Below are 26,406 nucleotides of genomic sequence, written 5' to 3' on the forward strand. Positions count from 1 at the left end.
CAGACCAAGCAAAAACACCAGACAGACCAAGCAAAAACACCAGACAGACCAAGCAAAAACACCAGACAGGCCAAGCAAAAACACCAGACAGGCCAAGCAAAAACACCAGACAGACCAAGCAAAAACACAAGACAGGCCAAGCAAAAACACCAGACAGGCCAAGCAAAAACACCAGACAGACCAAGCAAAAACACCAGACAGGCCAAGCAAAAACACCAGACAGACCAAGCAAAAACACCAGACAGGCCAAGCAAAAACACCAGACAGACCAAGCAAAAACACCAGACAGGCCAAGTAAAAACACCAGACAGACCAAGCAAAAACACCAGACAGACCAAGCAAAAACACCAGACAGACCAAGCAAAAACACCAGACAGACCAAGCAAAAACACCAGACAGACCAAGCAAAAACACCAGACAGGCCAAGCAAAAACACCAGACAGGCCAAGCAAAAACACCAGACTGTCACGAACGTCGGGAACAGAGGAGGACCAAGGCGCAGCGTGATGAACAAACATGTTTATTTATCATTAGTGATAAACACGGACAGTAAACAAAAACAACAAACGACTCGTAACGTCCTAGGTAACATAGACCAACACGGAACAAGAACCCACAAACACAAAGGGAAAAACAGACAGTTTAAATATGGCTCCCAATCAGAGACAACCAGCCACAGCTGACACTCGTTGCCTCTGATTGGGAGTCACTCTAGCCAACATAGAAATAAACACAACTAGAACTCCCAACATAGAAATATAACACATAGAAAGAACACACCCTGGCTCAACATATAGAGTCCCAGAGCCAGGGTGTTACAGTACCCCCTCCTAAAGGCGAGGACTGCGACCGCGCCTCAACTAGAGCAAAACAGGGGAGGGCTGGGTGGGCATTCCTCCTCGGCGGCGGTTCTGGCTCCGGTCTTGCCCACCACCCTCCAATAAACCCCCCATAGCGCCCCTGGTCCGGTCTGGCCCCGCTGGCTGGAGCTGCACTGGACTTAGCAGGAGCGGTTAGCTTCAGCTCCGTAGTGGAGCAGTTGACCGGTACCTTACCAGGCACCGGTGACCCAGGCACGGGTTGTGCGGGACTGACGACGCGCACCCCTGGCTTGGTGCGTGGAGTAGGAACGGGCCGGACCGGGCTGACGATGCGCACCCCTGGCTTGGTGCGTGGAGTAGGAATGGGCCGGACCGGGCTGACGATGCGCACCCCTGGCTTGGTGCGTGGAGTAGGAACGGGCCGGACCGGGCTGACGACGCGCACCCCTGGCTTGGTGCGTGGAGTAGGAACGGGCCGGACCGGGCTGACGATGCGCACCCCTGGCTTGGTGCGTGGAGCAGCAACGGGCCGGACCGGGCTGACGATGCGCACCCCTGGCCTGGTGCGTGGAGCAGGGACAGGCCGGACCGGACTGGCGACGCACACCGTAGGCTTGGTGCGTGGAGCAGGGACAGGCCGGACCGGGCTGGCGACGCACACCGTAGGCTTGGTGCGTGGAGCAGGGACAGGCCGGACCGGGCTGGCGACGCACACCGTAGGCTTGGTGCGTGGAGCAGGGACAGGCCGGACCGGGCTGGCGACGCACACCGTAGGCTTGGTGCGTGGAGCAGGGACAGGCCGGACCGGGCTGGCGACGCACACCGTAGGCTTGGTGCGTGGAGCAGGGACAGGCCGGACCGGGCTGGCGACGCACACCGTAGGCTTGGTGCGAGGAGCAGGGACAGGCCGGACCGGGCTGGCGACGCACACCGTAGGCTTGGTGCGTGGAGCAGGGACAGGCCGGACCGGGCTGTGGAGACGGATAGGAGACCTGGAGTGAAGAGCTGCCACAACCCGTCCTGGCTGAATGCCTACCTTCACACACTCTGTGTGAGGCATCAGCACAGGACGTACAGGGCTGTGTACCCGTACTGGCATAACAGCACGTGACACTGGCGCAGGATATCCAGGACCGAGGAGAGGCACTGGAGGCCACGAGCGCTGAGCCGGCACACTCTGTCCTGGCTGCATGCCCACCTTCGCACAACACGTGCGGGGTGCTCGCACAGGACGTACCGGACTATGCCGGACCACTCGTGGCACAGTGCGCAGCTCCGCATACCGCGGAACCTGCCCAGTCTCATGCTGCCATGCCTGAGTACGGGGAGTTGGCTCTGCTCTCCATCCAGGCTCCGCCAACCTGCCTTCTGGCCCCCAAAACCCGGTGGCCTCCTCTCCAAATCGCCCTGTGGCAGCCTCCTGCTGCCCAGCCGCCCATGCCGTGTGCCCCCCCCTAAAAATTTTTTGGGGTTGCCTCTCGTCCGTCCGACGATGACACTGCTGACGCCGCTGCTCCTCTCTCGCCAGGGCCTTAATCCTAGCCCATGGCCCTTTGCCCCCGAGCATGTCCTCCCAGGACCACGATTTGCCCACCTGGGCCATCGCCAGCCTCTCCATCTCCTTTCCCGGCGCTTCCTCCCATGGCCAGTCTGCCTGCTCCTGGACACGCTGCTTGGTCCTTGTATGGTGGGTTCTTCTGTCACGAACGTCGGGAACAGAGGAGGACCAAGGCGCAGCGTGATGAACGAACATGTTTATTTATCATTAGTGATAAACACGGACAGTAAACAAAAACAACAAACAACTCGTAACGTCCTAGGTAACATAGACCAACACGGAACAAGAACCCACAAACACAAAGGGAAAAACAGACAGTTTAAATATGGCTCCCAATCAGAGACAACCAGCCACAGCTGACACTCGTTGCCTCTGATTGGGAGTCACTCTAGCCAACATAGAAATAAACACAACTAGAACTCCCAACATAGAAATATAACACATAGAAAGAACACACCCTGGCTCAACATATAGAGTCCCAGAGCCAGGGTGTTACACAGACAGGCCAAGCAAAAACACCAGACAGACCAAGCAAAAACACCAGACAGACCAAGCAAAAACACCAGACAGACCAAGCAAAAACACCAGACAGACCAAGCAAAAACACCAGACAGGCCAAGCAAAAAACACCAGGCAGGCCAAGCAAAAACACCAGACAGGCCAAGCAAAAACACCAGACAGACCAAACAAAAACACCAGACAGACTAAGCAAAAACACCAGACAGACCAAGCAAAAACACCAGACAGACCAAGCAAAAACACCAGACAGACCAAGCAAAAACACCAGACAGACCAAGCAAAAACACCAGACAGGCCAAGCAAAAACACCAGACAGACCAAGCAAACGCCCCAGACAGACCAAGCAAAAACACCAGACAGACCAAGCAAACGCCCCAGACAGTACTTCATGAAAACTTTTATTATTTGTAGAAGATTCTGTAAATAGATTTTTTAACCTTAACACAGATGTTGGAACAAAAAATCTAAACTGCTAGTATGTTTGGTGTATAAGTCTGGCAACAATAGTCGTTAAGTTGGCCAGAAGTGGGAAGGTTGGGATAGGGAAGGGTGAAAATATTTATAGTTTGTAAAGTTTGTATAGTTTGTAGAGCAGTAATTGATATTTGGATGTGCTTTTACCGGAACTATGCACTGGAATTATGGGTTGCATTATTAAACTGTCTTAATTAGCATGTTTGCTAAAATTCGATATCTGTGTCCTGCGGCTGCTAGCAAGTAAAATTGCTGAGCAATTGCTGAGTTTGTCTGATTTAGGGACAGACCACATGCTGTTTTGTGACACAACTCATTTTTATGAATGTCCTCTTTTAACCCACACTGTTGTCTCTCTCATTCAACTTTAATATTGTTGACGACGCCATGTATTTTTACGATGCTGAAATGCAGAATTTGCAGCTCTTTACTGTCTCTGTCCTTTTGCTTTCTTGTTAAGGGCTAAATGCTAGAGCAAGACCCCACACTGAATCTGGTATTCTATAACATAGCATAGAATTATCGTACCAAAGCAAAGCCAAACTCTCAAGTCCTTCTCCATGACTGTCAGTTTTTAAATCCTTTCATTATTGGATAAGCCTCAGTGTTCTCAACAGCCAACGGCTTATGATAAATAAGCACATGTGGCCTCTGATTGACACGTTTGGTCACAATAAGGCATGCCTGTAGTCACATTCCATGGCATGCTATTTACTTTGGACCGATTTTGGTCTCTGACACGATATTCAAGCAGCCTTTCCAGCATTCTCTCACTGCTGAATAGAGACGTTTTGATTTGACCAAAGAAGGGCAGCAGGTAGCCTAGCGGTTAAGAGCGTTAACCAATAACCGAAAGGTTGCTTGTTCGAATCCCCGAGCTGACTAGGTGAAAAATCTGTCGATGTGCCCTTGAGCAAGACACTTACAGTGGGGGCAAAACGTATTTAGTCAGCCACCAATTGTGCAAGTTCTCCCACTTAAAAAGATGAGAGAGGCCTGTAATTTTCATCATAGGTACACGTCAACCATGACAGACAAAATTAGAAAAAAAAATCCAGAAAATCACATTGTAGAATTTTTAATGAATTTCTTTGCAAATTATGGTGGAAAATAAGTATTTGGTCAATAACAAAAGTTTCTCAATACTTTGTTATATACCCTTTGTTGGCAATGACACAGGTCAAACGTTTTCTGTAAGTCTTCACAAGGTTTTCACACACTGTTGCTGGTATTTTGGCCCATTCCTCCATGCAGATCTCCTCTAGAGCAGTGATGTTTTGGGGCTGTCGCTGGGCAACACGGACTTTCAACTCCCTCCAAAGATTTTCTATGGGGTTGAGATCTGGAGACTGGCTAGGCCACTCCAGGACCTTTAAATGCTTCTTACGAAGCCACTCCTTCATTGCCCGGGCGGTGTGTTTGGGATCATTGTCATGCTGAAAGACCCAGCCACGTTTCATCTTCAATGCCCTTGCTGATGGAAGGAGGTTTTCACTCAAAATCTCACGATACATGGCCCCATTCATTCTTTCCTTTACACGGATCAGTCGTCCTGGTCCCTTTGCATAAAAACAGCCCCAAAGCATGATGTTTCCACCCCTATGCTTCACAGTAGGTATGGTGTTCTTTGGATGCAACTCAGCATCAGTGGCGGCTCCTGAAAAAATTCTCAGGAGGGGCAATTTTTCTGATGATTTAGGTGACCTACACACATTTTTAAAAAGATATGTCCAGCAACAACATGAAGACAGGGGCAGCATATAAGTCAATACCAGAAGCATTTATTGACTGATCTCAAAAGTGTTGGCTTACAAAAGCAAAATAAGTTATCACAGTAAAAATAATCAAGGGTGTTCTTTCACATTCCTCAACACTGCATAAACAATATGTATGGCTTTGTAAAAATGAACAACCATATTCTGGCCAATTGTATAGATTTGTAAATATGAACAACCATATTCTGGCCAATTGTATAGATTTGTAAAAATGAACATGAACAGATTTTTTATTTTTTTGAATGGCAGTACCTTTCAAACATGTCTGCTTGCAGTAAGGTAGCACTCACAAGGTGGCCAGAGAAAGAGAACCTTTCTTTGGTGTGATCCAGGATGGTGTTGCAGACCTCTTCAGACAGCCTCTGCTTCTCCTCTTCTCTCAAAGCTGTTCTGGGTCTTTTGGCTCCTGTTGCTTCTTGCAGCTGCTGTTGAGAGGAGTCCCTGAAGGCAAACAGACCAATGTGTTTGTTGGCTTTGTACAGTATTGTTGTCTATGTGATGCACAGGTATATGCAATGTATCCAGGTATAGTACAAATACTTCAGTTCCACTTAAAATGGGCAGGGATGCATAAAGTCTTTAGTGTTTAAGTTAGCCTTTGTGTCTCACATAGCCTGGATGTTCAGCACAGTATACAGTGGTGCTCATAAGCTTATGATCCCATGCTAAAGTTGACTAAAAAGAGGAATAAAAAAGAAAAGAAAATTGGTGTCCTTAAAGGTTGGATTTTCCAACTTTTTTAATTAAGTCATTAAGATCAATTTCCAAAAGATGATTTTTTTATTTTTTTATTCCTCTTTTTAGTCAGCTTTAGAATGTGTTCATACACTTATGAGCACCACTGTACAGTACACATAGTATATAAAATAAGATAGATTACACCACTGGCCATATATAATGACAATAATGTAATTTCAAACACAAATGCAGTCTCCTTTCATGCATACATTTTCAAATAAAGCTCTGCTTTGAGAAAGATCGAATGATATTGTTTAATCTTTATCTTACCTTACCTGCTTGCGAAGCTGTCGAGGGCACGTTTGATAAAGACAGCATCGATGTCCTTATTCTGTAGCTTCTGGTACGGTGGGCTGGTCAAATGAACCCAATGAACCCGTCCGGATGGCTTCAAAACATTCTATGAGGTCGTCTCGATTCTCGTAGACAGTGTTCACGACTCTGCTGTTGCTAACCTCAGCGTTGTGGCGGCGGACAGCTAGCCTGTATCCCTCATCCAGTTGAGTGGCAATATTCACTCTCACCAAAGCAGACAATCTCAAACAGCTATCAATGTGGGTCTTTGACAGCTCATTTTTCTTAATCTTTTCTGAAAGATGGTGCATGTCGGTTACACCAGTCGCTGTCCAAGCGTTGCTGTCTGCCGTTCATGGTTACGTTACGTTACGTATGACGAAAGCGCGTAAGTGCAAGCCCTCAGACACCCATAGAGAATGTATTGAAAGCTCAGAAATTTGAAAAAAAATATTTTACATTAGAGGCTATGAGAGACTTCTGGGCGATTTTCAACCTGACTGAAATCGCCCCAAAACGGGCGGGGACATTTGAAGCACGACTTTAGCCTGATTGGACATTTAGTGGCTGGCAGATCAGACGTGAACACTGAACTACTGTTGCCATGATATAATTGATTAGAAAAAAAATCCCTTCCTTTTCCCGTTTGGCAGTGCGTCGCCCATATCGCCCTATTGAACACACCGCCCATGCTCAGCATTCTTTGTCCTCCAAACACGACGAGTTGAGTTTTTACCAAAAAGTTCTATTTTGGTTTCATCTGACCATATGACATTCTCCCAATCCTCTTCTGGATCATCCAAATGCACTCTAGCAAACTTCAGATGGGCCTGGACATGTACTGGCTTAAGCAGGGGGACACGTCTTGCACTGCAGGATTTGAGTCCCTGGCGGCGTAGTGTGTTACTGATGGTAGGCTTTGTTACTTTGGTCCCAGCTCTCTGCAGGTCATTCACTAGGTCCCCCCGTGTGGTTCTGGGATTTTGCTCACCGTTCTTGTGATCATTTTGACCCCACGGGGTGAGATCTTGCGTGGAGCCCCAGATCGAGGGAGATTATCAGTGGTCTTTTATGTCTTCCATTTCCTAATAATTGCTCCCACAGTTGATTTCTTCAAACCAAGCTGCTTACCTATTGCAGATTCAGTCTTCCCAGCCTGGTGCAGGTCTACAATTTTGTTTCTGGTGTCCTTTGACAGCTCTTTGGTCTTGGCCATAGTGGAGTTTGGAGTGTGACTGTTTGAGGTTGTGGACAGGTGTCTTTTATACTGATAACAAGTTCCAACAGGTGCCATTAATACAGGTAACGAGTGGAGGACAGAGGAGCCTCTTAAAGAAGAAGGTACAGGTCTGTGAGAGCCAGAAATCTTGCTTGTTTGTAGGTGACCAAATACTTATTTTCCACCATAATTTGCAAATAAATTCATAAAAAATCCTACAATGTGATTTTCTGGAGAAAAAAAATCTCAATTTGTCTGTCATAGTTGACGTGTACCTATGACGAAAATTACAGGCCTCTCTCATCTTTTTAAGTGGGAGAACTTGCACAATTGGTGGCTGACTAAATACTTTTTTCCCCCACTGTAACCCTAATTGCAAGTCGTTCTGGATAAGACCGTCTGCTAAATGACCAAAAGGAAGTTTAGCCCCAAAGAACATTCAGTGCTGTTCATTTCTGGATAGTTTAAACTGCTTGATATAACTCAATCCCTGTCTTGTGTGTATATCCCCAATGTCTTGCAGTGCAAGGGGATGAAACTAGTAAGCCTGATCTAGGTTTCTGATCCTAAAAGCCACCAGCTTGGTGGAGTGATCTTTGCATAATAATGAATGGGGTGTGTACAGCATAGGTGGCAAAGTGGAAACTCTGCTTGACGAGGATGCAATGGAGCATGCGAGTGTGCTGCTCTGCATCCGCAAAGACAGACATGGCCTCCGTCCCGCTCTCCCGAGTCCCGATGTTTGAATCATTACGGTCACTTAAACCCACAGCAGATATTCTGAGGGTAATCATTTGCAGTGTTTGGAAGACAGTGTTTGCAGCTCAGTAAGGAAAATAAATGGGTGTGGACATTTTGGGGCAGCGTGGGGTTTTGTGTGTTTGCAGTGGCTCTGGTCCCATCTCCTACTCCAAACAGTCAGGCTGGTCCTGAAGACCCAGCTGTTTGAAGCTGCTGCCCCAGTCAAGCCGTGTGCTGGCTGCCAAAAGGAGGTCACTCGCTGGGGGGAAGTGTTAATGGATGCCTAATCCCAATAACACTGCCAGAGACTAGGCTCACCACCCACACAGATCAGGAACCAAAACAGACCTACATACACACACACACACACACACACATACACACACTTACACACACACACACACACACACCATACACACAGACTGCATACTACCAAACTGCCATACAAACAATACATTAATCTATCTGAGTAATGAAAACCATCAGTATCCTGTACATAAAGCATCCAGTGTTAAATCACTGTTGAAAACTCACTCCTTGCATCAATTGATATTAATGAATGGACTTAGTTATTGTAATGCTGTACACTGGCTTTATACAAGTTTGCCTGCAACCCACGCACAGGGCCAACCCTTTAAGTGGTGGTCATGATTTTATAATCAATTGGGGATTCAAATTGCACGCAAACACACACACCCCTCTCGAAGCAGGCTGGAACCTCAGGAGTGGGTGGCTTCTGACACTGAGGATCTACAGTAAAGGTTTTTATGTGGTCGGGAGCGCAGGTCACAGAAGGACAGCCGGATGAGGTGCCCGTTTCAATTTAGTGTTTAATTTCCAAACCCCTGGAAAAGCCAGGATGTGGCTGAGAATGAGGCCGAACTGATAGATACTTAACTTCCACGCTTCTATTGGCCAATTAGCTACGCCCAATTTGTCTGAGGAAAACACGGCATGTATTTCAAGGGGAAATCAATGACACGACACCACCACACAAAAATCCAACCGGCTCGATGGACAGCTTCTACCTCCAAGCAATAAGACTGTTGAACAGCTAATCCAGAGCTGACTACCTACACCCATCTCCACTGACTATCTGCACTGACTATATACACATTCACAGACTCTACCCACACATCCATCCACTGATACTCCAGCACCCCTCTACACACACTCACGCACACGCACACTCATACACAACCCCACATGCACACACACAACCACCATATTCGCTGCTGCTACTATTTATTATATTTATATTGCTGCTCAGTCACTTTAACCCTGACTACACAACTGCCACTAGTATCCCTTCCATTGATTGATACTGATGCTGACCTTGTATATAGTGTGTATTTGTTTTATTATTGTGTGCATTTGTTTTGTATGACTTAGCATAAGTGCATTGTTGGGGAAGAGCTTGCAAGCAAGCATTTCACTGTCCTGTTTACATCTGCTGTATTCTGTGCACATGACAAATCAACTCTGATTTGATTTGAAAACCCCATCTTGCACTATTCTTAAATAAAAAGGGCATGATAATCAGTGAACCACACTGAGAACTATTCTTCAGTAAGGGTTGGCAAAAGCTGGAGAGACGAAGGGGGCCAGTCCTGACTCCATTCCTGCCAATACCCCAGTGGCCGGTGAAACAGGAAGCATTGACCGTGGGTCAGACGGCCCATGAATGGCCCCTATTGACACGGATCAAACAGATAAGCCCCATTTAGTTAAGTGTAATTTTGTGTTTTTTTTAGGCCGACTTGTACTTGTACTTGCCTGGGCTTGCCTTACCTACAAGCTCTCACAGTCTCACGTCAGAATTAGACGTTCATCCATGTTTCTCAAACGTCAAATTTCGAAGTATTTAAGTTTAAGTTCAGGTATTAACTCAAAATTTTTAAGGTTAGGGTTAAGTTTAGGCATTAATTCAGAATGGTTAAGGTAAGGGTTAAGGTTTGGGATAGGCTTGAAACAAAAAAATCAAAAACAACTTTCTATCGCTGGATTCAAATACACCCATCCGCCATCCCCGTCCACAAAGCCCTAGCAAAACCTATGGTACTTGACGGTAACAGCGCTCACTGTTGCCCCTAGTGGCCGGTTTCCACGTAATCTCCCGACGTCCTCAGACATGGATGGACGTCGAATACTGACTTGTATCACGGGTGACTGGCCTGTGCCTTACAGTTCATTAGGAGGGAAGGAGGGAGGGAGAGGAAGGGAGGAGGAGGGGAAGGAGGCACAAAGCTGTGGATTAGGGCCATTGTTTGGATTTGACAGAAGGGATCATCTCCTCCGTTCCGATGTAAACAGTCCCCTACCTATTCTCTCTCCCTCCATTTCCTCTTCCTCTTCTTTGGAACAATAATGTAATGAACGTTTTCAGGATCATGTCCCACTGGGCACACACTGGTTGAATCAACATTGTTTCCATGTCATTTCAATGAAAACACGTTGAATCAACGTGTAATAGACGTTGAATTGACGTCTGTGCCCAGTGGGTTTTGAAGAAGAAGTGTCATAACACTTTTGATTGTCCACATGCTGCACGGGAAAAGGATGCAGATGTGGAACATGTTTCCTCTGTATTTAGTGTACCAGTATAAATGCACACTGAGTGTATAAAACATTAAGGACACCTGCTCTTTCCATGACATATACTGACCAGGTGAATCCAGGTGAAAGCTACGATCCCTTATTGATGTCACTTATTAAATCCACTTCAATCAGTGTAGATGAAGGGGAGGAGACAGGTTAAAGAATGATGTGCAACTCAATATTAGGAAGGTGTTTTTAATGTTTTGTACACTCAGTGTATAGTATCGCTATGTATATATTTTTCTTACTGGAATATAAACAAATGCGTAGTTGCTATATGGTACAGTATGATATTTAATCCATGACTCACTTCGGAATGCCATGTAGTATAAACTGGGATATCCCTCTCGCTGAATTTCCCTTCATATATTCTGTAATATGTATTTCCCTCCATATATTCTACAATCAGTATATACAGTGCCTTGCAAAAGTATTCATCCCCCTTGGCGTTTTTCCTATTTTGTTGCATTACAACCTGTAATTTAAATGGATTTTTATTTTTATTTCATGTAATGGACATACACAAAATAGTCCAAATTGGTGAAGTGAAATGAAAAAAGAATTCTAAGAATTCTAAAAAATAAATAACAGAAAAGTGGTGCGTGCATATCTATTCACACCCTTTACTATGAAGCCCCTAAATAAGATCTGGTGCAACCAATTACCTTCAGAAGTCACATAATTAGTTAAATAAAGTCCACCTGTGTGCAATCTAAGTGTCACATGATCTCAGTATATAAACATCTGTTCTGAAAGGCCCCAGAGTCTGCAACACCACTAAGCAAGGGGCACCACCAAGCAAGCGGCACCATGAAGACCAAGGAGCTCTCCAAACAGGTCAGGGACAAAGTTGTGGAGAAGTACAGATCAGGGTTCGGTTATAAAAAAATATCAGAAACTTTGAACATCCCACGGAGCACCAATAAATCCATTATAAAAAAATTGAAAGAATATGGCACCACAACAAACCTGCCAATAGAGCCCACCCACCAAAACTCACAGACCAGGCAAGAGGGCATTAATCAGAGAGGCAACAAAGAGACCAAAGGTAACCCTGAAGGAGCTGCAAAGCTCCACAGCGGAGATTGGAGTATCTGTCCATAGGACCACTTTAAGCCGTACACTCCACAGAGCTGGGCTTTATGGAAGAGTGGCCAGAAAATAGCCATTGCTTAAAGAAAAAAATAAGCAAACACGTTTGGTGTTCGCCAAAAGGCATGTGGGAGACTCCCCAAACATATGGAAGAAGTACTCTGGTCAGATGAGACTAAAATTGAGCTTTTTGGCCATCAAGGAAAATGCTATGTCTGGCGCAAACCCAACACCTCTCATCACCCCGAGAACACCATCCCCACAGTGAAGCATGGTGGTGGCAGCATCATGCTGTGGGGATGTTTTTCATCGGCAGGGACTGGGAAACTGGTCAGAATTGAAGGAATGATGGATGGCGCTAAATACAGGGAAATTCTTGAGGGAAACCTTTTTCAGTTTTCCAGAGATTTGAGACTGGGACGGAGGTTCACCTTCCAGCAGGACAATGACCCTAAGCATACTGCTAAAGCAACACTCAAGTGGTTTAAGGGGAAACATTTAAATGTCTTGGAATGGCCTAGTCAAAGCCCAGACCTCAATCCAATTGAGAATCTGTGGTATGACTTAAAGATTGCTGCACACCAGCGGAACCCATCCAACTTGAAGGAGCTGAAGCAGTTTTGCCTTGAAGAATGGGCAAAAATCCCAGTGGCTAGATGTGTCAATTTTATAGAGACATACCCCAAAAGACTTGCAGCTGTAATTGCTGCAAAAGGTGGCTCTACAAAGTATTGACTTTGGGGGGGTGAATAATTATGCATGCTCAAGTTTTCTTTTATTTTTTTGTCTTATTTCTTGTTTGTTTCACATAAAAAAATATTTTGCATCTTCAAAGTGGTAGGCATGTTGTGTAAATCAAATGATACAAACCCCCCAAAAATCTATTTTAATTCCAGGTTGTAAGGCAACAAAATAGGAAAAATGCCAAGGGGGGTGAATACTTTCGCAAGCCACTGTACAGTATTTTGGTCACACTTTATTTGGATAGTCCCAGCAGTGAAGTTTATAGGATTAGGTATCAAGATATAGAATTTTCAAAAAGCAAAGTGTCACTTACCACATCATCAGTTGGTGTGGAGCAGCAACAGTTCAGAGGTCAGAGGTTCAGGTGCAAACATTTGTGGAATGTAGGCCTATTTAACAGTGCAAGTGATGAGAAGACTGGATGCGGAGGTTGTATATGTGGGTAATTCTTCAACTATGGTACTCTTTGAGCTAGACAGTTTCAGAAAATAAAAACATTTCTACAAACAATTTTTTAGTATCAGTTGGTTTCTCAATCTGTCTGGAAACCTTCCCTGAAGTTGGCTGTGATGATTTGTATTTACTAATATATATTTATACAGTCCAAGAAAACGGTCATTTCCATCACATAACAAAACATGTATTTTTAAGAGAAAATAATGAAATATCTTCTGTTATAAATATATTTGATTAAATAGCACACACATATCTGTTAAAATTTGTAATTTATTATTTTTTTCAGAAATGTAACTGTAAAGATTTTACAATGTTTACACTAAAAAACACCTAAAACTAGGTCAATGGAACATTTCATTTTCTTATCATAGCTCAAAATCATATATTTCTCAAAGTGTATACACAAATCTTAGCCCTAACTGCACAATTATCAACACCACTGAATATAGTTGGTTTGATTGTATGTTTTTTATATGTTTTACTTTAAAATATGTGTTGTGGTGGAAATGACATGGCGTGGCGGAAGAGACAGTGTGTGGCGGAAATGACAGATAGGCAACTTCCAATTAAAAAAAATGTTTCTACTGCTCTATGTGGTGAACCAGAGCAAATCAATAAGCAACAGCATTTGTGCATCCGCCGAACATATCTCTAGCTTAATTTTAATGGTCATTACCCCATAACGACAAAGCGAAAACAGGTTCTTAGAAATGTTTGCAAATGTATACAAAAAAATAATTAAAAAATACATTATTTACATAAGTATTCAGACCTTTTGCTATGAGACTCGAAATTGAGCTCAGGTGCATCCTAATTCCATTGATCATCCTTGAGATGTTTCTACAACTTGATTGGAGTCCACCTGTGGTAAATTCAATTGATTAGACATGATTTGGAAAGGCACACACCTGTCTATATAAGGTCCCACAGTTGACAGTGTATGTCAGAGCAAAAACCAAGCCATGAGGTCGAAGGAATTGTCCGTAGAGCTCCGAGACAGGATTGTGTCGAGGCACAGATCTGGGGAAGGGTACCAAAAAATGTCTGCAGCATTGAAGGTCCCCAAGAACACAGTGGCCTCCATCATTCTTAAATGGAAGAAGTTTTGAGCCACCAAGACTCTTCTTAGAGCTGTCCGCCCGGCCAAATTGAGCAATCAGGGGAGAAGGGCCTTGATCAGGGAGGTGACCAAGAACCCGTTGGTCACTCTGACAAAGTTCCAGAGTTCCTCTGTGGAGATGGGAGAACCTGCCAGAAGGACAACCATCTCTGCAGCACTCCACCAATCAGGCACATGACAGGCAGCTTGGAGTTTGCCAAAAGGCACCTCAGACCATGAGAAACAAGATTCTCTGGTCTGATGAAACCAATATTAAACTCTTTGGCCTGAATGCCAAGCGTCACGTCTGGAGGAAACCTGGCACCATCCCTACGGTGAAGCATGGTGGTAGCAGCATCATGCTGTGGGGATGTTTTTCAGCGGCAGGGACTGGGAGACTAGTCAGGATCGAGGGAAAGATGAACGGAGCAAAGTACAGAGAGATCCTTGATGAAAACCTGCTCCAGAGCGCTCAGGACCTCAGACTGGGGCGAAGGTTCACCTTCCAACAGGACAACAGCCCTAAGCACACAGCCAATACAATGCAGGAGTGGCTTCGGGACAAGTCTCTGAATGTCCTTGAGTCACCCAGCCAGAGCCCGGACATGAACCCGATCGAACATCTCTGGAGAGACCTGAAAATAGCTGTGCAGCGACGCTCCCCATCCAGCCTGACAGAGCTTGAGAGGATCTGCAGAGAAGAATGGGAGAAACTCCCCAAATACAGGTGTGCCAAGCTTGTAGCATCATACCCAAGAAGAATCAAGGTTGTAATCGCTGCCAAAGGTTATGTAAATGTGATATTTCCATTTTTTTTGTTTTAATAAATGTGCAAACCTTTCTAAAAACCTGTTTTTGCTTTGTCATTATGGGGTATTGTGTGTAGATTGATGAGGGGAAAAAACAATGTAATCCATTTTAGAGTAAGGCTGTAACGTAACAAAATGTGGATAAAGTCAAGGGGTCTGAATTGTCAACAAAGCAGCAGGACAGAAATATGATGCCAGGGGCCTCCCGAGTGGCACAGCGGTCTAAGGTAGTGCATCGCAGTGCTTGAGGCGTCATTACAGATCCAGGTTCGAGACTAGAGCAAACCCAGAAGTTCTGACTGAACAAACACACATTTGAGCTCCCCAGGATGGTCCATTTACTTTGTGCTGTTATAAATTCCGAACTTTATTCTGTGCTGTCTCGTAGCCTACTTGCTGCCCATATGAGAGCTTCGGTAGAGAATGTGTGATCAACAAATGGTATGAGAGTAGATATTGATATTGATAGTTGGTCCACGTTAAGATACCTTGATATTTAAACTATTTCCACTCTTCAACTCCCTGTTATTCATGAGCTGATCTGCTATCTGTATAATCATCAACTCGATTTTGGAGGTTATCTAGCAAGCTTAGCAACTTTGGTCCTTTGACTTTTGTTTGACCGCTGTTACAATGTTTGTATGATTCGACAACGCTATTCTCGGGGTGCATGAGAGCGCACTCTGTGTGGAGATTTGATTTAATTTGAGCCGGATCCCGTTCCATCACCTCTCAGTTTCGGACTGTTTCGTTACGGAACCCATTTGCCAGGATCTGATAGGCTACTTCTCATTGCATTAAAATGTTTGTTCACTGTTTACAATGTAAAAATGTGAATAAAAGCAATCAGAGTTAATTCAAATAAACTCCGCTGTAATTCTCCTGCCCCCTAAAAAACATAATGTGAAAACGTGCTTGATAATTTACGAATTGATTCGTGTTGGGCCGGCCCGGCCGGGTTTAGCTTATGGTTTGCACAACATTGTAACCTACAGCTGAAGTCGGAAGTTTACATACACCTTAGCCAAATACATTTCAACTCAGTTTTTCACAATTCCTGACATTAATCCTAGTAAAAAATCCCCTGTCTTAGGTCAGTTAGGATCACCACTTTATTTTAAGAATGTGAAATGTCAGAATAATAGTAGAGAGAATTATTTATTTCAGCTTTTATTTATTTCATCACATTCCCAGTGGGTCAGAAGTTTACATACACTCAATTTCTATTTGGTAGCATTGCCTTTAAATTGTTTAAATCTGGTCAAACGTTTTGGGTAGCCTTCCACAAGCTTCCCACAATAAGTTGGGTGAATTTTGGCCCATTCCTCCTGACAGAGCTGGTGTAACTGACTCAGGTTTGTAGGCCTCCTTGCTCACACACACTTTTTCAGTTCTGCCTTCAAATGTTCTATAGGATTGAGGTCAGGGCTTTGTGATGACCACTCCAATACCTTGACTTTGTTGTCCTTAAGCCACTTTGCCACAACTTTGGAAGTATGCTTGGGGTCATTGTCCATTTGGAAGACCCATTTGCGACCAAGCTTTAACTTCCTGACTGATGTCTTGAGATGTTGCTTCAATATATCCACATAATATTCCTTCCTCATGATGCCATCTATTTTGTGAAGTGCACCAGTCCCTCCTGCAGCAAAGCACCCCCACAGCATGATGCTGCCAACCCCGTGCTTTACGGTTGCAAGCTCCCCCTTTTTCCTCCAAACATAACGATGGTCATTATGGCCATTATGGCCAAAAAGTACAATCTTTGTCCCCATGTGCAGTTGCAAACCATAGTCTGGCTTTTTTATTGCGGTTTTGGAGCAGTGGCTTCTTCCTTGCTGAGCGGCCTTTCAGGTTATGTCGATATAGGACTAGTTTTACTGTGGATATAGATATTTTTGTACCTGTTTCCTCCAGCATCTTCACAAGGTCCTTTGCTGTTGTTCTGGGATTGATTTGCACTTTTCGCACCAAAGTACGTTAATCTCTAGGAGACAGAACGCGTCTCCTTTCTGAGCGGTATGACGGCTGCGTGGTCCCATGGTGTTTATACTTGCGTACTATTGTTTGTACAGATGAATGTGGTACCTTCAGGCGTTTGGAAATTGCTCCCAAGGATGAACCAGACTTGTGGAGGTCTACAACACATTTTTTCTGAGGTCTTGGCTGATTTCTTTTGATTTTCCCATGATGTCAAGCAAAGAGGCACTGAGTTTGAAGGTAGGCCTTGAAATACATCCACAGGTACACCTCCAATTGACTCAAATGATGTCAATTAGCCTATCAGAAGCTTCTAAAGCCATGACATCATTTCCTGGAATTTTCCAAGCTGTTTAAAGGCACAGTCAACTTAGTGTATGTAAACTTCTGACCCACTGGAATTGTGATACAGTGAATTATAAGTGAAATAATCTGTCTGTAAACAATTGTTGGAAAAATTACTTGTGTCATGCACAAAGTAGATGTCCTAACCGACTTGCCAAAACTATAGCTTGTTAACAAGAAATGGAGTGGTTGAAAAAATAGTTTTAATGACTCCAACCTAAGTGTATGTAAACTTCCGACTTCAACTGTACACTCCCTCTGTCATTTGTCTTTGTTGGTCATTGTAAATGTTGTTTGTTTTCCTGAGAGGTATCCAACCTAAGTGTATGTAAACTTCCGACTTCAACTGTATATAGACCAACGCCTGTGCCATTGCTGTGGTGAGAGAGAGAAGCGCGCCTGTAGGCCTATCTCTCACAGAACTAGAATGAAATTAACTTTCTATGATCTCTCTCCCTCTCTCTGCTCTGATAGACATGAGCCTGCAACTCTCATCTCTCCAGCGTTGTACTTTATCATTTATTCCTTATAGAATAGCTGCCGGAACGGTGCTGGAAGTGCCGCAGCACCCCTGATAAATTGAAATACATTTGCAAAAGTTATAGAATAACTGATGTCAGTTCAGAAAGAAATGACATAAATCAGAATACTACACCAGGAGTAGGCCTATAATTTAGCCACAGAGGATCAATAGCTTATTTTTTTTAACTGCCTAGCTGTGGATTGTATGTAGTCCAATCACAAAGCATGTCTATACAGTCGGGAAAGCTCAGGAAATCAGTCAGCGAACAGCATGCAGCCAAAACAGGCCTTTCGCAATATTTCAAATACAATCGTGGGAAAACACAGGTTGGAAAGCAAATGGATCCTGCTGAAAAGAAAATACTAATCTATCTGTATAGGCTACCAAGTTATCAACTTCCAAATAGGCCTATTGAGCGAACAGCATTGTTGTGCAAAGTAAAACAAGAGAGAGATAGGTTACTGTAAGCTTTTGGCACTATCATTCGGTGAGTCTGTGAGACTGGAAATATTTTTTAGGACTATAGTTTCCTCATATTGTACAAACTGTAGCTCAGTTGGTAGAGCATGGCGCTTGCAACGCCAGGGTTGTGGGTTCGATTCCCACGGGGGGGCAGTATGAAAAATGTATGCACTCACTAACTGTAAGTCGCTCTGGATAAGAGCGTCTGCTAAATGACTAAAATGTAAATGTAAGATGTGTCTCCACACACCTAGGCCTAGGCTATTGAGGATTCAAGACAAGGTCGTTTCTATTGATCTCATATTCTCAGTTTATCAGTGTCAAAGTAGCCAGTCATTTTGATCATTTGTGAGGTATTAAAGAAGATCTAAAATTATGTAGAATTGCATGGAATGTGTTTATAAAATGGCAACATTTTCCCGGACCCTAGGCTACAATTTTGTTCCCCCATTTGTGCAACTTCTGCAAGCGCATCTTCTCTACTGCTCTATGCTAGTAAGCAAAAGCGATGATAATGCATGGCAGTGGAGGCTGCTGAGGGGAAGAAGGCTCATAATAATGTCTGGAAGCGAGTCTTAAGGCTGAAATGGAGTGGATGAAATTGTATCAAACACATTATTATGAGTCAGCCTTCTCTCAGTAGATTCCACTGATGCAATTCTTTATTATAAAGGTACTTTTTTTAATGCATTCCGGTACCTCAAAGCCCTATTTTTTATTTGCATTTGGTTGAGTTGTCAACTAAAATGAATTCAACAAAAGTTGGGTGAAAAAAATTATAAATTCCCTTACCTTGATGACTATTTGCAAATCCAACAACGTTTTCCACGTTGATTTAACCTCATCACAAATGACGTGAAACCAACGTTGATTCAACCAGTTTTTGCCCAGTGAGAGCCTACTGCTGAAATGTGATGAATTAATTGAGGAACATCATAATGCTCTGAGTTTATGAACTGCCTGTTTTGCAATTCACAACAATGTCATTGGTGATCACTAAATATCAGTTTCATTTACTCTGAAGTCTTTACATCAGAGGAGGCTGGTGGGAGGAGCTATAGGAGGACGGGCTCGTTGTAATGGCTGGAATGGAATAAATGGAACAGTATGGAAACCACATGTTTGACACGTTCCATTAATTCCATTCAAGCCATTACAATGAGCCCGTCCTCCTATAGCTCATCCCACCAGCCTCCTCTGCTTTACATAGTGGTGCAGCCAAGCCGACAAGGTGGCACAGCGTCCCTCTTATTTGGGGAGAACCCTGGCATAGTGACCATATCTTGGTTTTAAACGCTTTAAATAAGCATTTCCGATTTTGTTGTATTTCCTGGGACTCTCAGGGTAAATATTAATTATTCCTGGTATTGAAACTTGGTAGATTTTAATCCTTAAAACACACACACACACACACATACACACACACATATACATCAGTGGAGGCTGGTGGGAGGAGCTATAGGAGGACAGGCTCATTGTAATGGCTGGAATGGAATTAATGGAACGGAGTCAAACATGTGGTTTTCATATGTTTGATGTGTTTGATATCGTTCCAAATGAGCCATTGCAATGAGCCCGACCTCCTATAGCCATTACAATAATCCTGTCCTCCTATAGCCATTACAATACTCCCGTCCTCCTATAGCCATTACAATAATCCCGTCCTCCCATAGCCATTACAATACTCCCGTCCTCCTATAGCCATTACAATGATTCCGTCCTCCTATAGCCATTACAATGATTCCGTCCTCCTATAGCCATTGCAATGTCAATGTAAACAACACTGTATAGCCTCAAAACATGGTTAAAACTATAATTTTGATATCATTGATAGTCAGTCCTTGCATCCATAGCTCTGTGTATGAATTTAAGAGTGGTTACATCAAAGATGGTGGATAAATGAAGATGTCCCACTCAGGTTGTTATCATTGAAAAAAATGGTACGTTCCGGTCTGCTTAACGGGGTGCCTTTCAGATATGCACCATTGCATTAGTAGTTGGGTCTGGTCTGCTTACCTCATTGACTGTGTATGAACCAGAAAAAAATGAGGGAGTGGGATGTCTCGCTTCCTCTTCCGTCTCTGGTTAAATTTTTCCAGGCCCATTCCTCAGCTTTTTCCAAAACACAGGCGGGGTGCTATCTTTGTTATTGTTTCAATTAAGGATTCTTGCTTTAAACAGGAGAAACCAAATAATGAGAAGTGCGCAACCTGTGGACTGACTGGAGCGCTCTCACCCAGGAAGCCAGTTCAACAGCGGTGGTGAATAGTTAGGTTGGCGATACCAAACAAAATAAATATAATGCTAAACTTTTTGAAATAAATTATATTATAACTACTCTGATGTTTGAGTTCTTATTTAATACAAAGCATAATGTTTGATGGGATTAGCGATAGCATAGTCAGGTTAGCAAGAAATGTTTGTGGGCTACCAAACAATAAGTCTGTTTGCGTGGGGAGAAATGGAGGGAAGTGCCCCAACGTGGCAATAGCTACAGGTGTAGGATCTTAATTTGATCACCCTGTAGCTGCAGGAAATAAACTTGTAGTGTATTCAAGGTTTAAAAAGGCTTCTAAAATGTGTAATTTCCACTTTAAAACGTCAGACTTGATTTACCCTAACAAAAAATTTATCAACCCCTACAAAAATTATAATCCACACAATAATTCAAATGACCTGTTGTTGCAGTGTGAAGAGGTCATGAGTTATTGAATCATGTCTGAGGTCTGGGCCTCCCTGTGTGTCACAGTCTTTTGTATCGTCTGAACTTTTCATCCTGCAGTGTAAGCATTTTCAAATAGAAAAAAGAGCAATCATACTGGTTTGGTATTTGGCCTTTTAACATCTCACTGCTTGTTTATGGTGGCGTTAGTCATATTATGGTAATCTGAACAATACTGTAAATACTAGGCCTACATGACTCAATTCTGAAGTAAATGCAGGCTGTCTTTAAAGGTCCAATCCTGAATTACAAAAACAAAAGGCAGCCCTGCCACTTCATGGTAGACTAAATATCACAGATTGCACCTTTAAAGCTGCAATATGTAACTTTTTGAGGGACCTGACCAAATTCACATAGAAATGTGTGTTATAGAGCTGTCATTCTCATTGAAAGTAAGTCTGAGATGCGGTAGATCTGTTCTATGTGCACTATTTCTATGCTTCCCGTTTTTAAGTTTTGTGTCTTTTACTTTCGGTTTTGTACACCAGCTTCAAAAAGCTGAAAATACAATATTTTAGGTGGTTTATATGGTATAATGATTCTCTACACTATACTTGCTTGTTTTGTCACATAAACTGAAATTAGGCGAACTATTACAATTTTAGCAACCAGGAAACGGCGGTGCGATTTCTGCATAGTGCACCTTTAAGATGATGGGTCCCCCTGGATTGAGTTACAACAATAGGGATCGTTCGATTTCAGACAGGTAAAGGAAGACAAGGTCTTTGTTAATGACAAGCACAAGATGAAGCAGAACAGAGATGTGTAGAAATGAATGTTGTACTTTAAAACAGTCAAATTTGACCACTTAAAAATAAGAAGAAACACCACTGTCACTGTGCTGTATCAGGGGAAATACATAGTGAAAAAAACACTAACACAGAGTGTGTGTCTATTGTTGTGTGCATAGAAATATAATTAAAATTTCTGGGTTGGTGAGTGAGCGATGGGAGTCTTTATTTTACCTTTTGGCAGGCCAGGCCACCAACCTCTGTTGCGAGCAATAATTAATAGAACTCCTTAGAAAACGACTGAAGTTCATCATTGTTAATCGGAGTGGACCACTTTGTTTGAAAGCCTGAAGAAATATGCTGCAAACGTATTTCATTTCGGCTGAATGATCTCACAGGCCTATTTAACACAAGTACAATACGTGACATTTGTCATAAACATTGCGCCGGCTGCAGATTGAGCTGCATGTATGTTTTCCTAGGTAATGGATGGACTGGTACTGAGGCTGACATGTTAAATGCTTGACTGAAATGGCATCAACCACGGTTTATCTTAATGCGATCTGGATGTTTTTGGCATGAGCAGCCGTAGTAGATGTCGTTCGGCTCCAATTCGGCACTCCGACAGAGATCTGCCATGTTTGCTCCAGGGCAAAACGCCTGTTGTCAAACACTGTTGGAATGTCGAGTGCAGCGCGGTCGTCTATCAAAACAACTTTGAGGTTTATAGAGCTATCCCTTCCCTCTCCTCCACTCCCATCGACACCATTCACACCACTCTCCAAAGCTGCCATCATAACTGTTATTGAGCCACAGAACCTCTTCGCCCTTTAATTTGAAATGTCAGTGCTGCTACTCTGTTTTATTTTGGTTCCTTCTAATTAAGGGTACTAACTTTTTCAGGAGATTTATCCATGGTGTTATGTCACAGATGGTTTGTGATCTGACTTGGTACTTGCTGCCTTATTGTTTTGCAGCGTGTCTGTTCCGGTACAATGGGTTCTCCTTCATCTACCTCATCTACCTCCTGCTCATCCCACTGTTCCCAGAACCCACCAAAACAACAATGCAAGGTAAGAAACTGACTAAATTACTAAGAAACTGTTCCTCCACGATCAACTTATTTAGTTATTGATGTTTCTATAGTAGATGTATTCTTACTGTATATCGCTCTTCCACCTTCTCATACCAGTGTAGTGACATACAAGAGAGGATATACATAGAGGAGAAATACGTCAAGTATATTTCGTATTGCTCTGATGCCAGGCTAAGTGTAGAGACCACATATGTTTTAGTATGAGGATGTAACGGTTATCTGTCTGAGAGTCAATTGACACCTACAACACGTTTAGAGACTCAACCTTTTACTGCAGTGGGCTAAATCAGGGTCACACAGAGTGTTTCTTGGTAGTCTTAAACAAATCTACTTTGAAACAAAAGTATACACCTCAAACACATGGTTATGGGCGTAAAGAAAAATGACACCTGTACAATGTCACATATAGAGTTGAAATGTATTACATTTTGAGTTTGCATCCCAATATTACACATCACAGAAGACTGAAATATATCAAAACCGTTTGACATATAAACACCGTTTAAAAAGAAGAATGTTTATTAATTTTGAAATTATTAAAAATATGTAGAACATTCCACCCATGAGGCCACTAGGTCATTTGACTGCAGGAAAGGTCTACCTGGTAATCCCTCAAGCAAACAAGCCACTTTAAAGAGCGAGAGGTTAAACGCTTACATTATCAGGGTTTATGGATGGCCTCGGCCTACACCTAGGATTTACAGCACTCAGTGACAGAATGATTTCTGACTCTTTGACCACCTTTGTGTCAGAGGAGGAGACGGGGATGGGAAATGATAGGGCAGTGGTTTGTCATTGTATCACAGGGCTATGACACGCGTGCACACACACACACACACACACACACACACACACACACACACACACACTGTTAGACTCGCGAACACTGTCATTGGACATTGAAACAAAAACACATCTGTCCTTAAAATACAGCAGACATTTTTTTTCTTTGAACCCGCAGTGCCGTTTTCCTTTATGGACGCTTCCATCTTTACCGTCTCAGTTTGAACATGGTCTTTTATTGTACACTGTAAGCCTGCAGTCCAATATAAGACAACTCTTATCCATCGACCCCCCAAACAACTGTTGCAGGAACAATGGCATATTTAGTGAACATGTGACAGGCGGTGATAGTACCACTCAGGAGAAGGGAGGGGACAAAAGACAAGACAAGTAGAGTGAGATGAAAGAATGCAGCCTCTGCCTATCTGCTCAGAATACCCTCCTCCTCCTCTCTCCCGCTTGAGTGTCAGCAGGCCACAAGTTCAACACTGACCATGTTTACATGCACACCAATATCCCGTTGTTATTCGGGATACTCAAGTATTCTGCTTTTCTGAGTTGACGCATATAAACATCATATCCTGTTTACAATAACCTGAAAAAGCTTGTATCCCAGTTATGTGAAACCAGGATAAGATGCCTGGTTTTAAGGAAATGAAAGCTGAGAAAATGATGAAACATGTTTCTGATGAGACTTTACTTTGTCTTGGGCGGTTATTTTATGTGGTTGAAATACTGTCTGCTTGCATAACAGTGTCAAAGAAAACACATTACACACGCATTCACATTTTCTCAAGAGATGCTGAAAGAAATAAATCATATTTCTCCACTCCTGTTCCGAGACAAAATTAACATTTGTTGTATCATTTTACTGAATTAAATGCATAATTCTGCAGGAGTTAATATTATATTACGTTACATGTGAGAGGTTATAGGCCTACAGTTAGTGCCCATATTTCAGTTACTATTTCATTTAACCCAAATTAACATCAATTAGGAATATTCTGTTTATTCATGCTTACAGGGATACTCGTAAACAGGATATCAAAGGTGCTTCTAAACAGCTTGTCCCGAATAAGACCTTAAGAGGGATATAAGCTACTATCTGGAATACTGTGTGCATGTAAACGTGGTCACTCACTCTCACTCATTAGCCTGCGAAAGCTCATCCTAAAATCCCATACATAAGCCCAATCCTCTGTCTACTATCAATGCCTTTGATCACTATCAGTGCTGAAGAAGGCTTTTCATCAGTAAACCCTAAATCTAAGGTTGTTCCCAGGAGGTGTATATAGTGAGGGATTAGTATGTATGGCTCAGTTGGTAGAGCATGGTGCTTGTAGCGCAAGGATTCTGGGTTCAATTCCCACGGGGGACCAGTTCAGAGAAGACTAAAGTACGGAGTATGAAATGTATACACTCACTACTGTAAGTCGCTCTGGATAAGAGTGTCTGCTAAATGACTAAAAATGTGAATTGTATAAACACCCTGTCTCCCCATTGGCCAGACTTATTTCAGTGTTGAATAACCCAGCTGTTATCTGGTGAGAAATACTATTTATGTTAGTCACTCCACCTGGTATTCTGTAGGTCTGCCTTAACACAACATATATCAATATATATATATATCAATATATCAATATATATATATCAAGGACTGCCTTGAGTGTTTATCTCATGGACAGAACCTGACCGCTTGTGTCTTATATCTGTTGCTATACTGTAGTATTTGTGGTCACATGACTCACACTTTAAACCAACAACAACTGAAAGCTTTATAGGTCATCATCAATAAAAAGTTGTAGTTAGTTTAAAGTGGAAATACTTGCAAATACTTCAGATGCACTTGATGTAGCTTGCCTGGCACAACACAACCAATGGAATAGTCCCACAAATGCAAACCCCGTCCGCACGGCATGCCAGACAAGCCAAGCAAAATCAAATGCAACAAAAGTCTGCTGGTATGAAGTAAATTAATTAATCAGGTTGGCGTTTCAGGTCGGCTGAATACAGAGCCTTGATGCAGTATATGATTAGGATTCATCCCAGTTAATGTGAATGAGCTGGAGGAGGTAATTTCATGCTTCTTGACTCTACTCCTTGCATGTTCAGGCATCATATAAGCATGTTATAATGGGGAGGCAGCCTGTAAGTCGCTCTGGATAAGAGCATCTGCTAAATGACTAAAATGTTAATGCAAATGTGGAAGACTCAGCTGACCTCATATAATTGTCAGCCTGTTTGCTTTAACTTGACAAAGCAGTCTGGAAGCACAGTCATATTTGACCCCTTATTGTGTGTAAGCTATATAGTATTTGACATTAAACACATAAAAAAAGGAATGATAATAAGTTATTAAGAATTATTAAGAATTGACTAAGCTAACAAAAAGTTGATTTGATTGAGTGCTGAACCCATAAGGTTGATATACATGACACCTATATCTTAATGGGCCAAATCCATACTTGATACTGTATGTGCATGTAACCAAAACTATCTAAATCATATTTTGGTGCCAGTAGTAGTAATTTAAAGGATTTACTGGTCCACAAAAATACAAGATAGGCCTTTGCTTATATCTCAATCTTGGTTTCTGCATTTATTCTCAGGGTAGAATGACAGTCGATGTGTCCAGTTGAGGGATGAGTTAGGCCTACACCTCACACCCAAGGTGATAGGCTCCATGTGCTGTTGTCCTCCTCTTTTTCTTGTCCATGACACACATACTGTACATGCATCATTCCAGACATGTAAGAACACGCAACATGTGCTTGTCAGTCATGTCTCTCTTGTATAAGGAGATTCTCACACCTCTAAAGTAGTCCCC

At 43.0% G+C, this 26,406-nt stretch overlaps 1 protein-coding gene across 1 annotated transcript in view; it reads left to right on the forward strand.

The window, feature by feature from the left end:
- Positions 1-26,406, forward strand: part of LOC121568676 (piezo-type mechanosensitive ion channel component 2) — a 184,177-nt gene that overhangs the window by 18,855 nt on the left and 138,916 nt on the right. Inside the window, exon 2 of the mRNA XM_041879080.1 lies at positions 22,678-22,773. Within this exon, the coding sequence (XP_041735014.1) occupies positions 22,678-22,773 (96 nt within the window). The remainder of the gene's footprint in view (positions 1-22,677; positions 22,774-26,406) is intronic.

Source organism: Coregonus clupeaformis, chromosome 7 (genome assembly GCF_020615455.1).
Source record: "Coregonus clupeaformis isolate EN_2021a chromosome 7, ASM2061545v1, whole genome shotgun sequence".
NCBI lineage: Eukaryota > Metazoa > Chordata > Actinopteri > Salmoniformes > Salmonidae > Coregonus > Coregonus clupeaformis.